General features: G+C 35.8%; 1 protein-coding gene across 1 annotated transcript; it reads left to right on the forward strand.

Annotated features, from left to right (window-relative positions):
* The first annotated feature begins 3014 nt into the window (after positions 1-3014).
* GUCA1A (guanylate cyclase activator 1A) lies at positions 3015-10181 on the forward strand. The gene is made up of 4 exons (XM_053457606.1): positions 3015-3581; positions 6622-6771; positions 7556-7646; positions 9523-10181. Exons 1-4 carry the CDS (start codon positions 3384-3386, stop codon positions 9699-9701), a joined length of 618 nt encoding a protein of 205 aa, XP_053313581.1. The 5' UTR covers positions 3015-3383; the 3' UTR covers positions 9702-10181.
* The last annotated feature ends 763 nt before the right edge of the window (positions 10182-10944 follow it).

The following is a 10944-nucleotide window of genomic DNA, read 5'->3' on the forward strand; positions in this document are numbered from 1 at the left end:
CTTTAACAGATTAAGTAGTGTGTTCTATGTTTCCCAAATGGCTAACCTTCAAGCCGAACATTTGTCTAGTAATTTGACTTAGTGTATATATTTAGAAGGAAAGACTACTTAAAGTATGGTTGATCAGTTAAAGGAATCAAGGTTCATCAGGATTAAAGGGTTCTGCAATCCGGAGAAGAGCATGCTGACCCCTGGAGCATACTGGTGAAGAGATTAATCCTCTTTCTTTTAATCTTTTTTTTATGAGATGATAGCACTGGGAAGGCATGGAGCCTTACCAACGCAGAACACTATTCTACATGTGACCGAAGGAGACAGGGAAGGAAAGGGTAACCTCTAGCTGAGGTAACTCTGAGTATTTTGCATTGCTGAACCTCATAATCCTGCGGTTCTTGAAAATCTCTCAGTGATGTAGAAGCATCTTCTTCCTGGGAGCATCTATTGCTCATCTCAGGTGTAACTAGGGATGAGTGAGAAGAGCAGAGGTCTAGGACACAACAGAAACATAGAGATTTGAGTTCATCTTTATAGCTCAGCAGGGGAGGATTGTATGTTGTTTAACAGAATTCCTTCATTACAATAACAAGACATGGATAGATCATATGACAATTTAATTGTTAACTTTGCTCAAATATACAGATATGATAAGAGGAAAGGTAATGAATGTGGATCTCACTTATCAATTATAAATATACATAGAGGCTTGATTTATATACTGAGGTAGCTTTTGCACTATATATGGAAAAAAGTTCTATAAAATAAGGAAGAAGGTCCAATAACCTTTATATTGTTACTTGATGCGGCTCTTTAACATATGGGTTAAAACAAGACATGCCTTCAATGCATAACTTCAAATGTCAGCCTTAAAACAATATCGTGAACTGTTGTTAATTCTCAGGACTGTTGCTGCCCTAGTTCCCGGTCACATTGAGACTGACCATCAGTGAAGCCAACTTATCTGATTCTGGCCAAACTGAGCTTGCGACTCTATCTAGGCCCATGGGTCTATTCACTTAAGGGGGAGCTTGCAGAAAATGTGGACGCTGACATCACTATTCATTATTATGACAAATCACTCGCAACAATGTGCAATGTAATTGTGTAAATACAGAGGCCGCAAACATTGCTTTGAAATGTTGATCTTATTTTAAATTACAGAAAGCAAAAATACAATCACGGTAAAATGTACTGTTGTTCTTGCTAACATTGACTGTTATTCTACATTTCAAAGTACGCCAGGTTGTCAGGGTACTAAAGCGTTTAGACATATATACTTAAAGATTATACAATAAAGATTATCATCTGGCACACCAGGCAAATATTATAAAAGGTGCTGTTCCATTTACTCTACCAAAATGAACACCTTTGTGACTCGCTGTAGCAAGTACTGCTCAATGGCCAAATCCTTTGCAAAAAAAAATATTATTTAATCAACTAATATTGCCTCTTCCATATATTTTTTGTTGAGAACCCTTAATTGTCCCATGATATAATCTGTTGCCATAGAAAATTAAAATATAGCAATAGCAAATAATCAATTGATTTATGATCATTTAGCCTCTTTTATTCAAATATGTTAATATGAATTATTCATTTGTTAAAAAATTATATTAATGATCTTATTTTTCCTTATAGTGTACTTGTAAATGAATTATAGAAAATGTTTCTGAAAAATAATTAGATATCCTGCTTTATATACGCCACTGAAAAAAATTCTATCTGGTTAGTTTATTTCCCTCTGAAAACCAGTTTTGCTGGATGTGTTTAAGGTTTGCAAGCAAATACAAGAACATAGTCTTCGTTTTGGCATGCCTTAAACTAGCACAGAAAGTTGGAAGGGACACAAATCGCACTGTGAGTTGGGTTAGTAAAGTACACAACCTATGAATGAAGGCATTTGTCTTAAAAAGAGCAACTTGGGTGCAATCACCAGAGCAATCAATTAAGTATTCCTGACTGCTGAAATATTTTCTATATCAATATGAATATTACTGCAAAAATATTGCTTCCTGTTTTCAGCAGTTTAGACGTTAAGAAGAATTTAGACTGCAATGTTTGTACAGAGTTGAGCTGCTTAGAGAGTATGAAGGTCAAGGTCAGGTTGGTAATTCTCACCCTAGGTGAAACAAGAGCCTGGGGATAAACTAGAACCAAACAATGGCAATTGGTTGCATTCTTCAAACAGTGATGGAATTCATTGCCACGTTTCTTTCCTTGCCAATTCCTCCACAGGTTGTTCAACCATACTGGTTAATAGTACATAAATAACCTTATATCACATCTATGTGATTTAAACACAGTCCACTTATCCTCTAAGTCCAACATGGGACAGAATGGGCTACGTTTCCCTTCAGTGAGGATAGCCCCAAAAGAAGAAGACAGGAGACCTGGTGATCCTCTGTGGCCTTACAGTAGCACAGGCATCTTGCTCAGTATCTGAGATCCCTAACTCCAGTAAACAATGGAAAGTAAATTCAGGTCAGGAGTCCAGAACTATAAAACTATGATGGCCATCAACTTCCATAAAGCTGGGCTGGGAAATAAAGTATCCTCCACAAGGTTATGATTCATGACATCATTATTTTTTAGAAAAAGCCATCTAGACTTTCAACATAGTGAAAAAAAACCCCAATAAAACAACTATTTTATAGCAATATGGCCTCAAATTTAAACTTCAAATCCAGATCAAAATATTTTTAAGGGACCTCTTTTTTATTGTTCTCCTTACCATGTTTTATAAACCAACATGCTTAACTAGTTATTGGAATTTCAAAAAGTATCAAATCAGCCTTAACTGAGTTTGTGTCAAATATTGCTTTCTGGAGCAAAAAAAAAAACCAGGGTAAAGGAGAATTACAATTACCTCGAGCTAATGTTAGTGTCTTCCTAGGACATTAACAATGTCAGAGCCAGATCCCAGATTAGGAGATTAGAAATCTATTTAGTAGTACCCTTTCCTCCCTTGCTAATCTTCTTCGTCTTTAATCGCAACAGTTCCCTTTGTACGTTTTTTCTTCTGCTGTTGGGATCCCACCTGTATGAACACGAGGGGTTTCCTAATAGAAGGACCTCTGATTGGTTGAGAGTGGAATTCAATCCTCCTTTAAAGCATCTTTGTATCCTTCCCAATGACTTTGACATTTGCACTCTGATATAACAGACAGGTGAAGCTGTTGGAGTTGTAGAACCTCAACACTGACAACTAAATATTTACATAACAAAGGACATTTTTTTTCCTTTACTGTTTATTTTTGATCACAGGATCACGGATCTAGCTTGATCTCTTATGTTTAAGGAGTGAAATATATAATATATTCAAAGAAGCTTCTGGTTGCATATCAACTCAACATCTTCAAAGGGAGCCGACTTATAATCACTGTAGAATGGGGAACATGGATGGTAAAACAGTAGAGGAGTTAAGTGCCACAGAAATCCACAGATGGTATAAGAAGTTCATGACGGAATGTCCTTCTGGCCAACTAACACAGCATGAATTTAAACAATTCTTTGGCCTCAAGAACCTGAGTCCTGCATCCAACCAATACATTGAACAAATGTTTGACACATTTGACTTTAACAAGGTAAGTGACGAACTCTTTCCATTTGAATTATCCTGACGCTACAATGATCCTCGAATCGGGGCTTAAATCGAACTGCTGCTTTATTATAGATGACATCATAGTTGTTTAGAATTTTTTTTTAAACATATAGACTCAAAGCTATAGAAAAATGATGATGCGCTTGTTGTGCTAAAACTACTAGCTCCTAAATTCTACTACTAGTTCTAAATTCTATGTGTAATGCATGTGAACCTGACTGAGAGATCTTGATGGAATTCTTCTGGTCCTTTCTAGATAGCTGGCTCGATCTTTAAGATTAAATACAGTTGCATTTTTTTTAATGCTTTATTAATCCCAACAGTGGGATTACAATGAGAAAGGAATAGCAAACAGACACTGTTTTTTGAATGGAATATAAATTAATGTATTCATAACCAAGTAAGCCCATCAGAAATAAATATGAACCGAAGATAAGTCGAAAATGTTTATTACATTCTGTGTCATTGGTGTTAATTTTAACGGGACCAGATCGGCTGATGGATATTTTTATAATAGATTATAACAAATAAATCTATTGATGTTTAAAGCAGGGGCATTTCTGTGGGCAAATAGAAACCAGGGACAGAAGTCTCAGTCTGGGGACTATGCCCTAAAACAGAGGACTATGCCCTAAAACATTGTTGATTCCACTTGGGACTATATTTATCATCTGTGTGATGATTTAATGATGTCACCGTCTAGTGTAAGACTCATTCATACACTATTTGTCAAACTTTTTATACTAAGGAAATATGGAAATCTCAACAGCCTAAAAAGTTCCTATAGCTTGGTTTCATGTGGAGAAAGGGGACACACACAGTGCCTGGAATAGTAGCTTCTCCAAATTATAATATAATCCTTGATTGTCTGTAGAGGTAAATGAATGCCCAGTTTTCCTTATAGGCACTGAAATGGTTAATTGGCATTTGCATATTAATTATGCTCCTTCTGAGATTTACTTTATTGAGGAGGCGGCAGAAGTAGTTTAAGGTCTACAGGACCCCTGAGTTTTGAACTTTTATTTAACAAACTCTTACTTAATGTAAGGGAGATTTACTTTACTGAGGGGGTGTTGGATACGTGGAACAGCCTCCCAGCAGAAGTAACTTAAGGTCCACAGAACCCTTGAGATTTTTATTTTTCCTTTCCTCATCTTTGCACCTCTTTATTATAAATTGGTGTTGTGGTTAAGATTTTGTAATGATGTTATTAATAAGTTTAGAGTGATCTGAGATAGGATTTTTTAAGAATATGGCTGGCAATGCAATGGTTACCTATAGAATTTTTTATCTTTTGCTGTATGTAACTATACTTTCGTATCCTGTCCTTGATTGATTGTTTCATGGGCAGTTTACATTTACTTATACTTAATAAGCAGCGCCTGTTAGAGTTATTGGACTCTGAATACCCACTTTGAACCTTTTTTTAAAAACTTTTTAATCATACCTTGTTTAAGCCTGTCTTACCCCAGAAAAACTAAAATCTTGTAATTATCCTAGAAAATGTGTGAGGAAAAGAATGGACTCATCTATGACGAATGAATAGAACTTAAGGAAATTTCAGGGGTTTCTGCAATTTGTTTGGTTGGTCCCTCGTTGTTACACCATCAACATACTTAATTACAGGGTCATCATAAAACACATTTAAAAAAAGATAATATCAATGAACACACTTAATAAAGATTTCCTGGCCAACATGTTTACAGGTTTCCACAACTTAATTAAAAAGCAGCGTGGCTTTAGACTTCTCAAAACCTGCTTCTTAGCCTCAAAAGCAATGGTATCGGAAAAGCAAAACATTACCATGTATGATAGAAAATTAAGTTTTCTGTTACATATTATTTTAACTAGTCAGCTGCTATGGCATATAAATAATACAATTTTAAAACAAAAAATTCACATTATTAATTATTAGACCATAAAAAATTTATATATTTTTGGTATATTGATTGTTTTAATATTTCGCATGTTTTAAATGAAATAGTAACATAGAATTGACATTTGATGGCAGATAAGGCCCATTCTGCCCATTTCTCCTGATGTAAAGACACAGACCTTAATCAATCCTTGGTCTTGTCTAATATTTAGGGTAGCTTTATGCCTCATCTCATGTACCTTATTGTATAACATTTAGACTGGATAATATGACATAATATTCACCAACACCCACCTACACCCCTTCCTCTATTTGTGAGACATTTGTAGGATATTTCTGTAAGAGAACATTGATTAAATATACCTGATAAAATATTAAAAATTATAAAAAAAAAACTATTAAATAACTGATTTTTTTAAGATATTTTTTTTATATATATATTTTTTTAGGTCCAGTTTTAAGTTCCTTCATTTGAAACTTATTCCCCTAGGCTCAAATATTCCACAGGAGCCCACAGAGGTTCAGCTGAAGCTGTTTTTCTTCCTTCCAGTTCTAGATATTAGGCTCCTGAAAATAAAATTGGCTAGCGACTGGCTATTCAAGATTCTACGGGTTAATGTATATTAACTACCTCCTCCATTTTTCTTTTTTATACCGGCCCTTCCATTTTCGTTCTTTTTCAAATCCTTTTTCACAGCAGGGCAGCTGTAATTAAATAAATACCACCCTATGTATGAATGCTCAGAGAGGCCAGGAAATTACTGTAAAACTCACAGAAGTATAATTATCTTTTCACGCCGTACATTTCTCCCACTCCATTTGTATTGAAATGAAACTTTTTTTTTAATCCTGAAACCATGGTAACATTGAATGAGTGCTATTATGAAGTATATTTGACCTCTGGAGAGTGATAATATTTGCAACTAATTTATTTATATATATATATATATATATATATATATATATATATATAGTTGAATATATATATATATATATATAAAATATTATATCTATATACACTGAATACTTTTACTGAGCAGCTTTGGGCTATTATTATTTATTATTTATTTTGGGGTCAGTTTGCTGCTGGGGTCTTGTGAATATTTGTGCATTTTTTTTCATCCTGGCTTTTTTTTTGGTCATTTAGGATGGATACATGGACTTCATGGAGTATGTGGCAGCCCTGAGTTTAGTACTGAAGGGGAAGGTGGAACAGAAGCTGAGGTGGTACTTTAAACTCTATGATGTGGATGGCAATGGCTGCATTGACAGAGGAGAACTGCTAAATATTATTAAGGTGAGTTTGGGATTCTGAAGGATTTGACTAAAGTATATTATACAATACAAAACAATGCGCTTACCACTTGCATCTTTTTATTCAAATTATTCTCACTCCAAATGACTTCCTATAAAACTCATCCTATGGTGTCAAGCTCATGACCTGTGAACTCTCTACTGGCTCCTGATCCCATACCCAAATAACGGCACAGATACTGCCGATATTCTCCCCCTAAACCTACGTCAGCAAGGGGATCGGCAGTAATAAACGTAAATTCCCCAAGGGACCCATGCCGTTAGTGAATGTTTCCGCTGGGCTGGAAGAACAGGGCTAAAGCCCAACCTGAAAAATCTGACATCATTAACACCAGAATACAAAGGAGGGAGGGAAATTATAATCCTGGCTCTTTTACAGAATAACCATTCTTTCTTTAATTTAATTTTGTAACCGCATTATTCTTAGTGCATATACTAGTATTCACATACGTTTTGTAATCTTTCTTCTTTGCGTGCCTTGGGAACATCACTAATTGCTAATATTGCTGCAGTCTTTTCCTTTCTTTTTTTTTTGCATTATGCTGCGGCACAGACCAAACATCCCATAAATTAACCCCATTTACTCTGTCCATTTTTAGAATTAATAGGCAAAACCCTCCGCTGATATTTAGAGGGCAATAGGAAAGGAAGCATGGATTACTGGTCAGAAAACAAAAATGGCTATGTATGTATATATATATATATATATATATATATATATCTCAATTGATGTGTTCTTTATATTGCTTTATTATCTTTTATTACAGGCAATTAGGGCCATAAACAGATGCAATGATGAGATGACTGCTGAGGAATTTACCAATATGGTTTTTGACAAAATTGACATCAATGGAGATGGTGAGTGACCGTTCAGTTCTTCATAATTAATATGTGCTTGTGCTAGACAAATATATTTTGGGGGTAAGAACAAGGTTATATTGTGTCTATTCTCAATCCTACTTTACTGGCGACCTGCATTGACTTGGAAATTAACCATTTTTAACAACCAAAGAAGAACACATTAACCAGCACTAAAATCCAAGCCAGCAAATCTATACAGTAACTCTTTTGCAACCGCTATTTTACCAAGTCCATTACAAAAGATTAAAATGAAAAGATTAAGTTTCAGATTGCCATTGCAGCACCAATCTCACAATTCTTCCTTCTGCCAGCCGGAGCTGGCAAACTCTTAGCGTACAAACATAGTGTAACAGCGGTAGTTTTAAATGCCCAAATAGTGATGTTCCCCTGTAGAATTGTAAAACCCATCACAGAAAATATCTGTATAGTAGAGACCCATCAGGGTTAGCCATGAACAATATCCACTCTGTTTCAGCACATTGTACTATCCAGCGATGTCTCTAGCTGCAAATAACATAATGTTCTGCTTCTATTTGTTATTTTCCTATGTTTTCCATAATATTTGAATATGTGTCTGTGGTCCGGGATGTTATGCATTTACTTGTTTGGTTTCACAATGTTTTAACATGTAGGTTAATGGAGTGTGTGCAATGAGCTATACTAAAAACTAAAACTATCGTTAATATACATTATCAAATAGAACACAACAAATGTGTATGTGATTTTTTATATATATATATATATACACAATACATACCGGTAATCAGTTTCAGAATTGGAATGTAACATTTTATTTGATTGTGCCCTCTAGAGGCTATGACAGGTAAACCTTTGTCCACTGCACACAGAAAATAAAATATTATATTTCATGAAGAGTTACAAACCCTGTAGCATGAGGGTCTTAAATATCACTTTAAGGGAACTTAAGCACAGTCCTTCTAGGGCAATAAGTTTAAGGATCACCAATTTGAAGCAAACTGATTTATCCCCAAAATAAAATGATAAAAGAAAACCATAGCTCCCATTGGAGCCCTCTCTGGCTATACGTTGCTGGCTCAGACTGACCAGCCTAACTACCCACTTCACTGCTAGATGCAGCTTACCCAGGCTCTGGAAATCTCCCCCAGACAGTACACATGTATCAAGGCAGGTTCGCCATACTTGGCTTTGGGATCTTCTTCAGGGTGTCTCCTTCCCCTGATTGTCAGGCTCCAGGGGGTTCTAATGCCCAGCACATGTGCCCAATGTAGGCTTGGACCAGATCCTGCAAACCCAGCTTGGGTACCCGGTCTGCTACAATACTTTAGTTGAAGCATTGGCCCACCAGGCTCTCCAAATGCTCCACCCCAGGGACCCATACACAAGATTTACACTTTATCTGTGCACAATATACACACAGAACATCTCCCTGAGGCTGTACAGTGTCACAGCAGTTATAGCAACTATTGGTGTTATGTTAACAACAATTTCTAATTTAGGTTCAAAATGGTAAAAGTATAGCACTCACCAGAAACATTCCAAAGCTTGATGTGTGTATACACATCATATATCGTTTCACTATTAGCACCTGCAGAGTTTGGGGTGTGTTATTTAAAATATCTTATAAAGGAAACATTAGTGTATACGTGACATTTACTAAAATGTCCAGTACAAAGACTATAGATTCCCTTCCAGTGTAAATTTTCGCTGTTTCTTACATTACTGGCTTTACAATAGCACTCTCGTACCGACCAATTGTTTGAAAGCAATCGCTTTGGGTACCTATTTAGAGGTGTATGTTAAAATGCAAACACATAACTCCAATTAGTGTGGCTCACAGTGATGGGAGATCTGTGGCTGATGTGTTTCTAATGCCATGTATTTTTTCCATTAGGTGAGCTGTCATTGGAAGAATTTATGGAGGGTGTACAGAAGGATGAACTTCTCCTTGAGGTTCTAACTCGCAGCTTGGACCTCAAACATATCATCCACATGATCCAAAATGATGGGAAAAGGATGGACCTTCCAGAACGGCCCAGGCAGGAAATACTTAATGGAAACACACAAGCGTGACAGATTTCAAATTTTGTCTATGATAATGCATTATTCATATCTAGCATTTTGGATTTTGCCTGTGCTACATGCTACGAATGGTGTGTAAAGCATTAACCACTGCAGGATATGTTTGACTACCACCAAATTGACATGGTCTCTTTACCTTTATCAAAGGTTGACATTTCAAAGTTTGGTTATCGTCACCTTCATTATTTGGCCCATACAAAGGGTTAACACTGCATGAGTTGCCACTGTCTATTTACCTTGTCTTTCTAGAGCTGGACCATCCTTGTGTTGCCAGAGGAAAATATTGAAAACCAGAAGAACTTTTATACCAATAATGATTTGCTTTTTCCATAAATTGAGTGCGGATCCTTTGGCAAGAAAGACATACAAATCGAATTTCTAGGGTGCTGGACTGTTAAGCCAAAACGTGGGGTTGAACCATCGGTTGATAAGCTTGCCATTTACAATTTACAGCTTTTAGCTGGTAATGTTACACATTCAAAAGTCTGGTCAAGGTATTGTGCCATAAAATGGCAAATATCGCAGGCTTTAGAAATACATGTGTGATGAATTTTAGCATTTTTGAGTAGTGTATATATATAAATAACACTACTATGTATGTATGTATAAAATCTGCCAGCATTTGATTTTTTCTTGGTGGAGTCCTTGAAAGATCCACACAGATCCAATACCAAAAATGTATTAAAAACTTGCAATTTCTTGCAAATGAGATTATTTTCTTTGAATAAAAATCATTAAAAAAAAAACTTGACAATTGACAGCACTGCTCTTATCACTTTTGTAATTTCTGTCTACATCCATGTCATTTCCGGGACATAGGAGACACATTTCCATGTATGCTTCCTGGTGCAACCTTTCCTAAATAAATACACGTGTAAAAAAAGTAGGTGGCAAGGAAGGTGCAACTAATTTCAAGAATGTTTGATGCTAACATTTTTATTTACATTCATGTCAGAAATGACACCTTATGTTTAGTGTAATTAGGTATTTAGGCTGCTGTTCTTTGCTTCCTACTAAATGTATATCATGAAGTCCAACTAATTTATTATTATACCGTAGATGATTTTGGATATTATATTACTGCAAGGCAAATACTGTCAGAAACAGCAATCACAGTGATCGCTAGTCTTAATAACTGCCTGGAAACCCAGGTAGAGCAATAATGAAAGATCCTAAAACCAATGAAATGAGCGCTAACCCAAAGCCTTGCCTTCCCGACGCATTTGTCAGTATT

Source organism: Spea bombifrons, chromosome 2 (genome assembly GCF_027358695.1).
Source record: "Spea bombifrons isolate aSpeBom1 chromosome 2, aSpeBom1.2.pri, whole genome shotgun sequence".
In the NCBI taxonomy this organism is placed as follows: Eukaryota; Metazoa; Chordata; class Amphibia; order Anura; family Pelobatidae; genus Spea; species Spea bombifrons.

Coding starts and splice junctions, on each gene's coding strand:
- GUCA1A (XM_053457606.1), top strand. CDS start 3,384: ATGGGGAACATGGATGGTAAAACAGTAGAGGAGTTAAGTGCCACAGAA. Junction 3,582..6,621: donor ACACATTTGACTTTAACAAG/GTAAGTGACGAA, acceptor TTGGTCATTTAG/GATGGATACATGGACTTCAT. Junction 6,772..7,555: donor AACTGCTAAATATTATTAAG/GTGAGTTTGGGA, acceptor CTTTTATTACAG/GCAATTAGGGCCATAAACAG.